Genomic DNA, 13286 nt, shown 5'->3' with positions numbered 1-13286 from the left:
GCATCCTTCAAAGAGATAATCATCCTGAAAGTGCTTTCATTTTCTAGACGAACCTGAAAATTCAACTTTCATCTTTATTTACTCTTAACCAGTAACAAATATACTAATATTTACACATCTGAACAAAAGCTGACATGGGTTGTCTTTATTATAACACCAACATTATTCAAATAGCCTTTGTGGTTGCAGAGATCCACCCTTTTTAGTTTGGGTATGTTATTTCGAGCAGAAACCTAGAAAATAGGTTGGTTTTCAAAAGGTTACATGTTGCTTGTTTACGATGTAACGTAAACACGTCTCTATTTTTACAAAGACTTGAGTGTCTTTAGTGGGTTTGGTACTCACACTGAACATCTATAACTAGCGATGAAGAGGTGATCTCTTCATGTTGATTCTCAGCCTTGCAGTAGTAGATCCCTCTGTCCTCAGAGCTGATAGAGGTGAAACAATAGATGTCTCCTTCTCCATGAGGACTTGTTTGGTTCTTCTTGTACCAGGTGTAGTTAGCTGCTGGGTTAGCATCACTGCTACAGCTCAAAGTCACTGAACTGCCCTCCACTATCTCAGAGGGACTCACTGACACAGAGGGAAGCCTTGGACCATCTGAGGAGACGAGTTATCAGAGAATATTATAGGTTAAGATTGTTTAATACAGAAGAACAGGTATTTTACATTAAATTAGATTACATGTCATTTAGCTGACGCTTTTATCCAAAGCGACTTACAATAAGTGCATTAAATCATGAGTCCAAACTCAGAACAACAAGAATCAAGCAAGTACAATTTCTTCAATAACTTTAAACTACAAAGTGCTATCAGTGAGAGCCATTTAAGTGCTACCAAAGTGCTACTACGGCTCTACCTTCCCTATTCAAGGTATAGTCGAAAAAGATGTGTTTTTAGTTTGTGACGGAAGATGTAGAGACTTTCTGCTGTCCTGATGTCAATGGGGAGCTCGTCCAATGAGGAGCCAGCACAGCAAACAGTCGTGACTTTGTTGAGTGTTTAGCTCGAAGTGACGGAGCTACAAGCCGATTGGCCGAAGCCGAGCGAAGTGAACGAGCTGGGGTGTGAGGTTAGACCATGTCCTGGGTGTGAGGTTAGACCATGTCCTGGGTGTGAGGTCAGACCATGTCCTGGGTGTAGACCGGACCCGATCTGTTCGCAGCATGGTACCCAAGTACCATTGTTTTGAAGCGGATGCGGGCGGCCACCGGTAACCAGTGAAGGTCGCGGAGGAGCGGAGTAGTGTGGGTAAATTTCGGTAGGTTGAAGACCAGTCGAGCAGCTGCATTCTGGATGAGCTGTAGAGGTCGAATGGCATTAGCAGGTAGACCTGAAGGAGGGAGTTACAGTAGTCTAGCCATGAGATGACCAGAGCCTGGACCAGGACCTGTGCCACCTTCTGAGTGAGAAGAGGTCGTATTCTCCTGATGTTGTACAGCATGTACCTACAGGAGCGTGTTGTTGTGGTAATGTTGGCAGTCAGAGAGAGTTGACTGACAGGCGTCACACCGAGGTTCCTGGCAGTCGGGGGCGGGGCCAACACAGAGTTGTTGAAGTTAATAGTCAGGTCGTGGGTGGGAGAACCTTTTCCTGGAAGGAGGAGAAGTTCAGTCTTGTTCGGGTTAAATTTCAGGTGGTGTGCGGACATCCACTGAGAGATGTGTGTCAGACATCCACTGAGAGATGTCAGTCAGACATCCACTGAGAGATGTCAGTCAGACAGGCAGAGATTCGTGCTGCTACCTGTGTTTCAGATTGGGGAAACGAGAGGATCAGTTGGGTGTCGTCAGCGTAGCTGTGGTAGGTGAAGCCATGCGAGCGAATGACAGAGCCGAGAGAGTTGGTGTACAGAGAGAAGAGAAGAGGACCAAGGACTGAGCCCTGAGGGACCCCAGTAGTGAGAGGACAAGGCTCTGACACAGATCCTCTCCAGGTTACCCGGTAAGAGCGGTCGGTGAGGTAGGATGAGAAGAGTGAGAGTGCGATGCCTGAGATACCAGGTCCTGGAGGGAGGACATGAGGATCTGGTGGTTCACTGTGTCAAAGGCAGCAGAAAGGTCTGGAAGGATAAGGACAGATGAGAGAGAGGCTGCTCTAGCAGTGTGAAGCTGCTCAGAGACAGCAAGGAGGGCAGTCTCTGTTGAGTGGCCTGCCTTGAATCCAGACTGGTCCGGAGCAATAGACTGGAGAATGTGAGACGGGATGGGGTCAAGGGGGCAGGTGGTTGGGCGGGCAGAGGTTAACAATATAAGAACTTGAGTGGGAGACAGGGGGATAAAAGAGGAAAACGAGGGGGAAGAAGATGAAGTTACTGGAGGTGTAGTTATGGAAGATGGATTAGTAAATGAGGAGCGTATGTCGTCTATCTTTTTTGTGAAGTAGTCAACAAAGTGGCTTGGTAGAAGGGTGTAGGGAGGGGAGGACCAGGGGGGTCAAGGAGGTTGGAAAAAATGGAGAAGAGCTTTTTGGGGTTGGACAAAGAGGATTCGATTCTGGATTGGTAGAACAGACTTTTGGCTGCAGAGATGGACGCAGAGAAGGAGGAGAGAAGAGATTGATAGGCGAGCAGGTCGCTGGCGTGTTTCGATTTTCGCCATTTCCTTTCCGATGCTCGCATAGTGGCTCTCTTGGCACGCACTGGTTCGGACAGCCACGGAGCCGGAGAGGACTTGAGGACCTTTAGAGTCGTAAGAGGACAGAGAGAATCAAGAAAGGAAGAGAGCGTAGAGAGGAGTGTCAGTGGCAAAGTTCGGCTGCATGAATGAGAAGGAGTCAGTTGAAGGAAGGGCTGACAGGACAGACAAGGTCAGAGAGGAGGGTGAGAGGGTGAGAGGGAGAGAGGGAGAGAGGGAGAGAGGGAGAGAAGGAGAGAAGGAGAGAGGGTGAGAGTCCGTTGCGGGAGGGTTGTCAGTTCCAAAGAGTGGGAGAGAGTAAGAGATGAAGAAGTGGTCAGAGACATGAAGTGGAGTTACAGTGAGGTCAGATTTAGAGCAGTTTCTGGTGAACATATAGTCAAGGTGGTTGCCAGCTTTGTGAGTAGGAGGGGAAGGACTGAGAGAGAGAGATCAAAGGAAGACAGTAAGAGTAGCAGGTCACATGACTTCTCTGTCTGGATGTTAAAGTCACCCAGAAGGATGAGTGGGGGGCCGTTTCCTGGGAAGTTTGATAGGAGGACATCTAGTTCTTCCAAGAAGTCTCCCAAGGAACCAGGTGGACGGTAGAGAACAACAATGGTTAGTTGAACCTGATGAGTAACCGTCACTGCATGAAACTCATAAGACAGTGGGGTAAATGGAATCGGGTAGAGAGCAAAACTCCATTTGGGTGAGATGAGTAGACCTGAACCACCACCCCGACCAGAGGGTCTGGGTGTGTGGCTGAAGGAGAAGGAGAGAGCAGCAGGGGTTGGTGTGTTGTCTGGTGTGATCCAAGTCTCAGTGAGAGCCAGGAAGTCCAGCGATTGCTTGATAGCGAAGCCAGAGATGAAGTCCGCCTTGCGGTTAGCTGACTGACAGTTCCAGAGGCCCCCTGTGACGAGGCGCTGGGTCTGTGTGGAGCGGGTTGGATTAATAAGAAAGGAGGGATTTTGATGCAGTGTGACCGAGTCCGCGGTCTATAGTATCTACGAGTAAATGTGCACACAGGTATGGAAAGAAAACACATTATGACAGGGAAATTTTTATACTCAGCCGCCCTCAAACACCACCGAAGACTCCAACGAAAGACTCCTAGGTCTTTATCCTCCGAGTCCCACGAAAGACTCCTAGGTCTTTATCCTCCGAGTCTTGACTCCCACGAAAGACTCATAGGTCTTTCCTGACGCTTCAGCTGACGCTACAAGCCCCAACCTGGTTATACACCCGAGTTGGCGATAATTAGTTACAGCTGTGTCGAGCCCGCCCACAGGTCGTTGAAGGAATTGCCCACTTATCGATCGATACTGGTAAGCAGGGGATCCTTGCTACCAGTGAAGTCTCAGTTTGCTAGAATGTAAAATTCTTGCCAAACTGATTAAGGACAAAGATCTGTTTACCTCAAGGTAAAAAGTGGAATATAGTTTAGTCCCTAGTAGATTTGGATTACAGAGCAAATACTTAAATCCTAGCTGGTTTCGTTGACTTTTCAGTCACTTGTGTAAAAAAGCAAGAACTCGCAGCTCAAAATGTTCAAATTAGAAAGACAGTACAGACTAGCATTCTAGTATACCTACTATATTTGAATAATACACTTTGAATAGCTTGAAGAAAGTAGTTATGATCAGTGAAATATGGACACATTTAAGATGTTTGTTATATTTAATAAACTGTTTCACTCACATTTCACATCAATAGAGATGAATTCAGATCTCTTCTTCCCCAGATGGTTCTCAGCTTCACATAAATACTGTCCAGAGTCAGAGGACTGGATGGAGCTGAAGACAAGCTGAGGTTCTTCTCCATGAGGACGTGGTTGGTTCTTCTTGTACCAGGTGTAGTTAGCTGCTGGGTTAGCATCACTGCTACAGGTCAGAGTCACTGAACTGCCCTCCACTATCTCAGAGGGACTCACTGACACAGAGGGAAGCTTTGGACCATCTGGATATGGATATAGATTATTATAAGTTGATCAATAGCATCTGTATTGAGACACCCTGTCCTCATCCCACAGCACAGCTGGCAGATTTCTTCTTAAACATTTTAAGCCTAAACTCTACTTTATGTGCATTGCTCCTTTAATAAAGTACAGACATATTGAATGTGTATCTTCTCTGTTGTTTAAAACCAATATTTCACTCACATTTCACATCAATAGAGATGAATTCAGATCTCTTCTTCCCCAGATGGTTCTCAGCTTCACATAAATACTGTCCAGAGTCAGAGGACTGGATGGAGCTGAAGACAAGCTGAGGTTCTTCTCCATGAGGACGTGGTTGGTTCTTCTTGTACCAGGTGTAGCTAGCTGCTGGGTTAGCATCACTGCTACAGGTCAGAGTCACTGAACTGCCCTCCACTATCTCAGAGGGACTCACTGACACAGAGGGAAGCCTTGGACCATCTGAGGAGACGAGTTAACAGAGAATATTACAAATTAAGTTGTGTTGCAGCATCTGAAACTCCTGAGGAGCGATGGTGGTTTGAATCAGTGTTGTGAATATGAATCCCAACAGTTGGTTCTGCTTCTTCTGGAGCAGTGATCAGCTGTGAGCGTGTTCTTATAAATGCAACACATTATACAGATTGAAGTTGTTTTTGTTTGCATTTGCACAATGACGAACTTGTAAAATAAATTGCTCTATAGCGCTACTAGTGGTCAAAAACTACACAGGGTACAATTGTTTTGATGACTTAAGTTTCTAGTTACTTTACTTTGATTCATAAACATATACATATATATATATATATATGTGTATATATATATATATATTCAAGTATTCAAATATCATGTACTGTTATAGGTTGAGATATAACTTTAAAGTGATGACCACATTGATGCATCAATAAATATAATCCAATAATACTCTGTAATATAATATGACTCTGACAACGGTGCTTTTTTCTCTTTAAGTTTTAAATGCAGGACTTTAACTTGTAACAAAGTATTCTAAAACTGTATATTACTACTAATGTAAAAGATCATAAAAGAGTACTTCTTCTTACACCTATGGATTATTATAAATATTGAATTACCATACTTTTTTGCAGAGGCGCTTGGCCGCATTAGTGTGAGTTTAATGTCGATGCGTTGACAGTAGATGATTCTGCTGTGTTTATAGCGTGATGTGAGACTGGAGGATGCGATGTAATGAGCATATGATGACTTAAACATTCACTCTGATATTCACACAATGTGCTCGTCTTTTGGCCACTTGGTGGCAGCAGCAACACCGGACTGATATTATCACCTCGTAGCTGACAAACCAAACAGTGTTCATTGTGACTTGTGTTTGTGTTTATCGGAAGTCCAATATTCGCTTCCACTTCTCATACACTGTATACACTGTACACTTAGATACACTGCATACACTTTCTTTTCCTTTATTATTTAAATTCTTAAATGTAATATGTCCTGCCCTGCTATTTTATTTCATTATATTGTATTGTAAATATGTCCTGATGGACATATCTGTCTCTTTAGAAGCTAATACTTGTCAAATCACAAACAAGGTTCTTTCTGTGAGAGAGTGGAGTAAACTCACACACTGGAGGGGAGTGGAAGCTCTGGTAAGCGCAGGAATAACTGTCATCGGGGTCAACGTGTCCTCCGTAAGAAGATGATGTTTCAAAGGGAATCTTTTTCGTTTCATTCTGGTACCAAACGAAGGACAAACGGCCAGTGAGACAGCTGCTGTGGCAAATCAGCTTTGGACCAGCAGAAGACCAGATCACCTGCACCTGTAAATCTTGATCTGGGAACGAGGAACGTCAATGTGAAATGAAAATGACAACATGCACAATCTACCACTTTCGTACGTACATTTTAATCTCTTTTCCGACCTTGTGACTGGTCTATCCAACACCACGCCCTGAACTGAAACTAATCACATGTGCTTTGGCTCCATATTGGTTTAAAATGGCGTTTTACCTCCGCCTCACTCCTCACCGCTAAGGAAACTAGTTTGCCGGGAGGAGAGCGGGCGCTAGCTTCGAGGACGGCTGTCGCGGCGGTAGCAACTGGTTTTCTAGCACTAACCATGGCGCCGCCATGTCCGGAGCGGCCGTCTGCTCTCCTGCTGGCTGCCGTCTCCCAGCGGAAGGGACCCACCATCCTTCTCTGTGACCAGTATAACATTAGCATGATAACATGGTGGGATTAGCGAGCTCTCGTTAGCTAGCTGACGAGCCAGCCACTACAAATAAAAGCAAAAGAAGCTCTGGGTAGAGAAGAGGAGGGGGTCAGATTAGGGGGCGTTGATGTGCTCATGTTTCATGTCGTAGATTAGTCCCAAACAATAATCTCTATAGAAGGTGTTTATGTCAAAGCACCTTTAATCAGCACATAATCCTCGTGATGAATACTGACACTTCTACTACATTACCTGCACGATGAGTGTGTGCTCGTCCGTACCTGTGACGGTCAGAGTCGTACCAGGTAAACCGCTCCTCCATTCAAAGCTCGGGGTGTTGAACTTGAAGAGGTACTCGTCTGAATCGCTCTCTCTCAGGTCGGTGATGGTCAGAGTGGAGCGTCCTCCCTTTGTTTCAACAACCTTAACGCGACCTTCATACCGGGGGTCTTTGCTCAGGTCCTTATGTTGAGTGCGATACCGCAAAACAAGACTGCGCTCAGGGTTGAACCAGAATTTAGATGCGATATATTCATAACCCTGATATTTGCAAGAAAGGTTTACCGACGAGCCTTTGAAGGCGCAGACTCTTCTCTCGGCGTACGTCACTCTGTTGCAGTATTGACCAGTAACGCCTGAAAAAAAATGAAACATTTGTGATTATCAGTATGAAAACAAAACAACAACAAAAAACACTGGTGAAAAGCGTGTAGCGGCGCAGCGTCATGCGAGTGGAAGTCGGTGGAGGAAACTCACACGACGACGGAGACACGAACGCCTCAAATCCTCTCGCGGCGCAGGAATAGCTGTCCGCGGGATAAAAGTTGTCATAAAAAGATTCCTTTTCTGTCTGCATTTTCACTCCGTTCTTGTACCAGCTGAAGGACGTTTGATAAGTTGGAAGACAACTGCTGTGACACTTCAGGTGAGCCCACTTACAGCTGGCTATTACACATGATGAAAATTGTCTTTTCTGCACCTGGAAACCTAACAAAAAATATGAACCGTCATCAAAGACACCGTTAGTGTTTCCCAAATGTTGAGCATTTGGAGCCGACCTACACATCAAAGTGTTACCTGTGACCGACAAAGTGACTCCGGGTTCGCCGGTGTGTCTCCAATCCGGTCGGTCCGTCGTGAGCCTGAACTTGTACACGGCCGAGTCGCTCTCTCTCAGGTCAGCGATTGTCAGATTGCAGACGCCGTTGTGATGACTGTACTGCACTCGACCTGCGTAGTCTGGTTCTGTTCTCAGATCCACCGGTTCTCGATACAACCTTTGAGTAAACCAGAAAGCTCTCTCGAGTGTTGTATCGCCGTCATCTGTTTTGGAGGGAGGGGTGAAGCTGCAGAGTAAGTTCACTGTTGATCCTTTTAAGGCACAGATCTTAGTGGGGTGGTAAATCACTCCCCAGTCACTCTGAGCCTGAATCACTGCAAGAGAAACCGGAACCCACGATCAGAGTCATAACATCAGACTGAATGTGTGGAGGTCACTTCCTGATGCACCTTCAAAAGCTTGAGATCTTTTCTGAGACAACAATAGATTACTCCCACGATGTTGTATTTTTGTAGGGTTACCGGGCGGAAACTTCTGGGATTGAAGAGTGAAGCCAATTGCGGAAGTGACTCCTCTGGTTGTATAGAAGTCTATGCTTGATGTCTTTAAAGCTGCATTCTCTCTCCTGACCACCAGGGGGCGACTCCTCTGGTTGTATAGAAGTCTATGCTTCATGTGTTAAAGCTGCATTCTCTCTCCTGACCAGCAGGGGGCGACTCCTCTGGTTGTATAGAAGTCTATGCTTCATGTGTTAAAGCTGCATTCTCTCTCCTGACCACCAGGGGGCGACTCCTCTGGTTGTATAGAAGTCTATGCTTCATGTGTTAAAGCTGCATTCTCTCTCCTGACCAGCAGGGGGCGACTCCTCTGGTTGTATAGAAGTCTATGCTTCATGTGTAAAGCTGCATTCTCTCTCCTGACCACCAGGGGGCGACTCCTCTGGTTGTATAGAAGTCTATGCTTCATGTGTTAAAGCTGCATTCTCTCTCCTGACCAGCAGGGGGCGACTCCTCTGGTTGTATAGAAGTCTATGCTTCATGTGTTAAAGCTGCATTCTCTCTCCTGACCACCAGGGGGCGACTCCTCTGGTTGTATAGAAGTCTCTATAAATGACTCTACTTCTCTTGATGTATTCCCTCAGTAAACATTGTAAACATTAGTTTTTGGTCTCAATCTCTAGTTTCAAGTCTTCTTCAATTCAACATGATGTTCATTTAGTAAATTATGGTAATTTATAGTCAAACAGACCATAAAGCAGAGTATGCTTTAGGGCGGGGCTTATTGTGATTGACAGGTCCCTACCACGGTGTTGTCTGATGTAGTCTAACCCTTTCACAGTTTTATTCAGCGACTGATTGTAACATCTGGTTGCAAATCGTCCAACATGCCAACTCAAGGCCTCAATACGCCCACAAAGGAAGTTAACATCACACTGGTTCCCTCGACAAAAAGAAAATGGGATTTTTTCCCTTTTGGATTTCAGGATTGTTGCAAAAAATAAGCTTTTATGATACTCACATGTTTTGTTCAGCAAGATAATCTTCACAAATGAACACACCACTTGTATGATTTATGAAGTGTGGATGCAATCAGCCAAAGTAAAGAGCTAACGTTAGATTATAAAGGAACTCCACCGCGGTCAAAATTAGTTAATTCAATAAATCTGTTATGACGTACTAGACAGTGTGATTACGTTAAGTCTCATTTGCCTTTTTCTTCTTTCTTTTTGAAACACTTAAAAACTTAAGGCAATTCCAACTCCATCATGATTTTAATATAGTTTTGGTTTGTTGGTGAAACAAATCATAAGCTAGAAAAACTTGAAAAAAAACTAGAAAAACTATTCAATCAAATAAACATTTGTTTTTTTTGTATCTTTGTAATATGCAGATGTACAATGAGGATTGACGGGTTGAATGCATGTTGATATTGTCCAATGATGAGTCTGATCATGTGATACATCTATATATAGATGTAGATATGTATATGTAGATATGTATATGTGTGAGTAATGGAGAGAGACACATCACAGGGAAGTAAAGAGTTAAACATCAAAATATGTTTGAAGGTGCAGTGAAACTCTTAACCAGCAGTACGTTGGTAATATAAAAGGTCTTATTGGTGTTAGAGAGATGGCACCGTGGGGTCAACTCTCTCTCTCTCTCTTTCTCTCTCTCTCTGCATTAGTCTTCACTTGGCTCTGGATTAAAAAATAAACACATTTGTAAATTAATAATAAAAACATTTGTGCGCTTTCTATAATGAAGCAATTTGGCCAAATCATAAACGATAAAAACAGAAGATCTGATCGGGTTTTCTTGAGAGAAATTCACCGTGAAACTCAACCGCGTCGAGTCGGGTCCTCAACTTTCTTGGAGGAAACCTGATTATTGAGCTTCACCCATCTAAAAAAAAAAGCCTCCTTTTTGAAAGTTAAACCTCCTCCAGTGTGACGATAACACCGGATTTAAAACTGGAGCTTAAAGTTGAACTAAACTGGCGTTTAAATGTAATCTTTCTTCATATGAAGCTAGTCCCGATGCTTTAATCGGGTTTTTGAGCGAATCCTTGTCGGTGCAACAAAGTCCCGCAACACAAATATGAATGTCATAAATATAAAAATAGACGGTACCTGATGTAAACAGAAGGAAGATGACAAACCCACTTGTGGCCGCCGTTAACCTCATCGCCGCTCCGCTCATTTCTGGTAAACGTTGTCAGTTATTCGAAGGAGGGATGTGGTCTCGAAAGAAAACTTGTATTTGTATGAGGGGATAAAAATAAAAGTCTTGCTTCCTCTTTAGATAATTATCATGCATGAGCTGCTGGTCGTCTGTAAACCCCCGTGTTGAAATAAACAAATGTTTTTCAAACTATGCGTGAACGTCAGAATATATTGTAGAATGTAAAAAAAGAAAGAAAGTATAATAAAAGAGAGACAATGCCGCTCAGCTCCATCTCACATTCCTTCGCCCGCTTTGCTTTCCTGACATTTTAGGGCCTTCCCTGCGGTGACCTCCCCTGACCTTGTCTGAAAAGTCTCCTAACACCTATTCCTAACCACCTTTCCTTGAGCTCGATGGACAAACGTCACTTTGATCAAGGAGAGACGGGAAGGACAATTCATAAGGGTGGAGGAAAAGACTCAGAGAATCCAACCGTCACTGACGTAGGTCTTCAACGGAAAAACTACAACGCAGAAGGACTTCAAGAAAGCTCAAATATGTCCCATGAAACCGATCTGTCGCATGCAGGCTTCACGAAGAGCTCCTTCGGTCACGGGCTGCTGCACTCGTCGTGTGTGAAGGAGAGAAACCAGACGTCCTTCCTTCCTGCTGCTATCACGCTTTACAATCAACACAATTCACTACTGCAAGAAAAACGATGCTGTTCAATTTTAATAATTCCATTGTGCAAACATGTAGATTCAACCGTTTGGTTATATTTGGCTTTTCAACAGTATAATAGTATTGTAGTCCTACCATATAAGTTATATAGCACATAAGTTACCATATTTATGAAAGGAGGAGGAGTGACGTAGAGAAATCGTATACGTCTCTGGTAGAGAGACCTGTCAATCACCTCGTAGCCCCGCCCCCAAAGCATCCCCTGCTTTATGGTCTGTTTGACTCTAAATGACCATAATGTACTAAATGAACATCACGCTGTATTGAAGAAGACTTGAAACTAGAGATTGAGACCAAAAAACTAATGTTTACAATGTTTACTGAGGGAATACATCAAGAGAAGTAGAGTCATTTATATAGACTTCTATACAACCAGAGGAGTCGCCCCCTGGTGGTTAGGAGAGAGAATGCAGCTTTAACACATGAAGCATAGACTTCTATACAACCAGAGGAGTCGCCCCTGGTGGTCAGGAGAGAGAATGCAGCTTTAACACATGAAGCATAGACTTCTATACAACCAGAGGAGTCGCCCCCTGGTGGTCAGGAGAGAGAATGCAGCTTTAACACATGAAACATAGACTTCTATACAACCAGAGGAGTCGCCCCCTGGTGGTCAGGAGAGAGAATGCAGCTTTAACACATGAAGCATAGACTTCTATACAACCAGAGGAGTCGCCCCTGGTGGTCAGGAGAGAGAATGCAGCTTTAACACATGAAGCATAGACTTCTATACAACCAGAGGAGTCGCCCCCTGGTGGTCAGTGGAGAGAATGCAGCTTTAACACATGAAGCATAGACTTCTATACAACCAGAGGAGTCGCCCCCTGGTGGTCAGGAGAGAGAATGCAGCTTTAACACATGAAGCATAGACTTCTATACAACCAGAGGAGTCGCCCCTGGCGGCCAGTAGAGAGATTGTGCGTAAGGCACTTCAGCGTTGGCTTCACTTTCCAAAAGTGTCAAAAACTGCAGACCCTCAAATGGCCACTTGAGGCTGGCTCCAGAAGAAACTGAAATCCCCGTTGACCTCCATGTTAACATTACCAGCAAGAATAAACGTGTTTACAGCAAAACAAACTAACTCCACATCGACTTCTCGTTTCACACGGGAATCGAACAGCCGGCTCAAACACCAACGTCTAAGAATGATGGCGCCATCATTTTCGTAGGTTTACCTTTGAACGCTGTATGAGAACTCATTAGTCTGAAACTCATTGATTGCTTTGAATTATGGTTTGTTTTTAAGTGAAGATGGAGCTGTTCAAAATGTTCATAAAATGAAATTCATAAGTATAAGTATGCGATAGATTTTGAAATGGTAAACAACAAGAACGTCAAAGACGCTACGGTTTAAAAATTGAAGAATACATTTATTATTCAGGGCACTCACTTAGAAAACACTAGCTGCTAAATATGTAACTTAGAAACATTTGTTATAGATACATGAAGCGAACCGGCAACCTTGTGGTTGCGGCACGACCACTCTCCCCCGTGAGCTACAGCCGACCCCAAATCTATGATATTAATGCTCTGAAAGTCCAATATAGCACCTTTAAGTTGAGAGACTTATACAAAACACAAACTTTTGATGCACCTTTAGAAAAAAATTTTAAAAGTTAGCGGAGAAAATTTTTTATATATTTGAAAACAAAAACAGCAAATTCAACAAAAAAGAACAGCGGAACTGAAATTGGGAAAGACGTGCTGTTTATAGACAAATGCACTTTATAAGATGCTATTCTCGTTCTGGCAGAAACATATTACTCAAGCTAATTCTGTATAGGAAAGCTATTTCCATATTCCAAGCTGACCCCCATTGGCTGACTGATGCTCGTTCTCTGCTGGAAGTCCTAACGATGATTAATAAGGTGTGTGACAGCTGTGTGTTGAACCTGCTACAACTCTGTAAAGAAATAGACCCCAGATCTGCGCTGTGCTCATACTCTTGGTGGTCTGCTGACTGAGCTGCAGAGTGCAGGTGAGTCCTCCACAGCTTCTTGACGTCTTTACCTGTGAAGGAACGACAGTAAACTCACTTATTAAACAATGA

General features: G+C 43.9%; 2 protein-coding genes across 11 annotated transcripts in view; both read right to left on the bottom strand.

Moving 5' to 3' along the window:
- The window catches only part of LOC117729433 (carcinoembryonic antigen-related cell adhesion molecule 5-like), a 44019-nt gene that overhangs the window by 7316 nt on the left and 23417 nt on the right, over positions 1-13286 (bottom strand). For 4 of the 9 annotated variants that reach the window (XM_034530486.1, XM_034530461.1, XM_034530478.1 and 1 more), the window contains exons 13-15: positions 4783-4931; positions 4323-4580; positions 346-603 (exon numbers count right to left, since the gene is read on the bottom strand). In XM_034530486.1, the coding sequence (XP_034386377.1) occupies positions 346-603; positions 4323-4580; positions 4783-4931 (665 nt within the window). Of the gene's footprint in view, positions 1-345; positions 604-4322; positions 4581-4782; positions 4932-12585; positions 13247-13286 lie in introns of those variants that run through there. The other 5 variants (XM_034530535.1, XM_034530503.1, XM_034530514.1 and 2 more) reach the window with 2 other exon arrangements.
- Positions 6682-11194, bottom strand: LOC117729464. 2 transcript variants are annotated; one of them, XM_034530559.1, is made up of 5 exons: positions 10462-11194; positions 7847-8203; positions 7709-7756; positions 7526-7575; positions 7260-7404 (listed from the first exon to the last, which is right to left on the bottom strand). In XM_034530559.1, exons 1-5 carry the CDS (start codon positions 10529-10531, stop codon positions 7375-7377), a joined length of 555 nt encoding a protein of 184 aa, XP_034386450.1. In that variant the 5' UTR covers positions 10532-11194; the 3' UTR covers positions 7260-7374. The 2 variants fall into 2 exon arrangements, with proteins under 2 accessions (XP_034386439.1, XP_034386450.1); XM_034530548.1 differs by having other exon boundaries at positions 6682-7404; positions 7526-7756; positions 10462-11192.

Source organism: Cyclopterus lumpus, chromosome 1 (assembly GCF_009769545.1).
Source record: "Cyclopterus lumpus isolate fCycLum1 chromosome 1, fCycLum1.pri, whole genome shotgun sequence".
NCBI classification, from domain to species: Eukaryota; Metazoa; Chordata; class Actinopteri; order Perciformes; family Cyclopteridae; genus Cyclopterus; species Cyclopterus lumpus.
This window is presented reverse-complemented; position numbering and strand designations above follow the sequence as displayed.

Coding starts and splice junctions, on each gene's coding strand:
- LOC117729464 (XM_034530548.1), bottom strand. CDS start 10,531: ATGAGCGGAGCGGCGATGAGGTTAACGGCGGCCACAAGTGGGTTTGTC. Junction 8,204..10,461: donor CTTCCTTCTGTTTACATCAG/GTACCGTCTATT, acceptor TTTCTCTTGCAG/TGATTCAGGCTCAGAGTGAC. Junction 7,405..7,525: donor GTTCGTGTCTCCGTCGTCGT/GTGAGTTTCCTC, acceptor ATTTTTTTTCAG/GCGTTACTGGTCAATACTGC.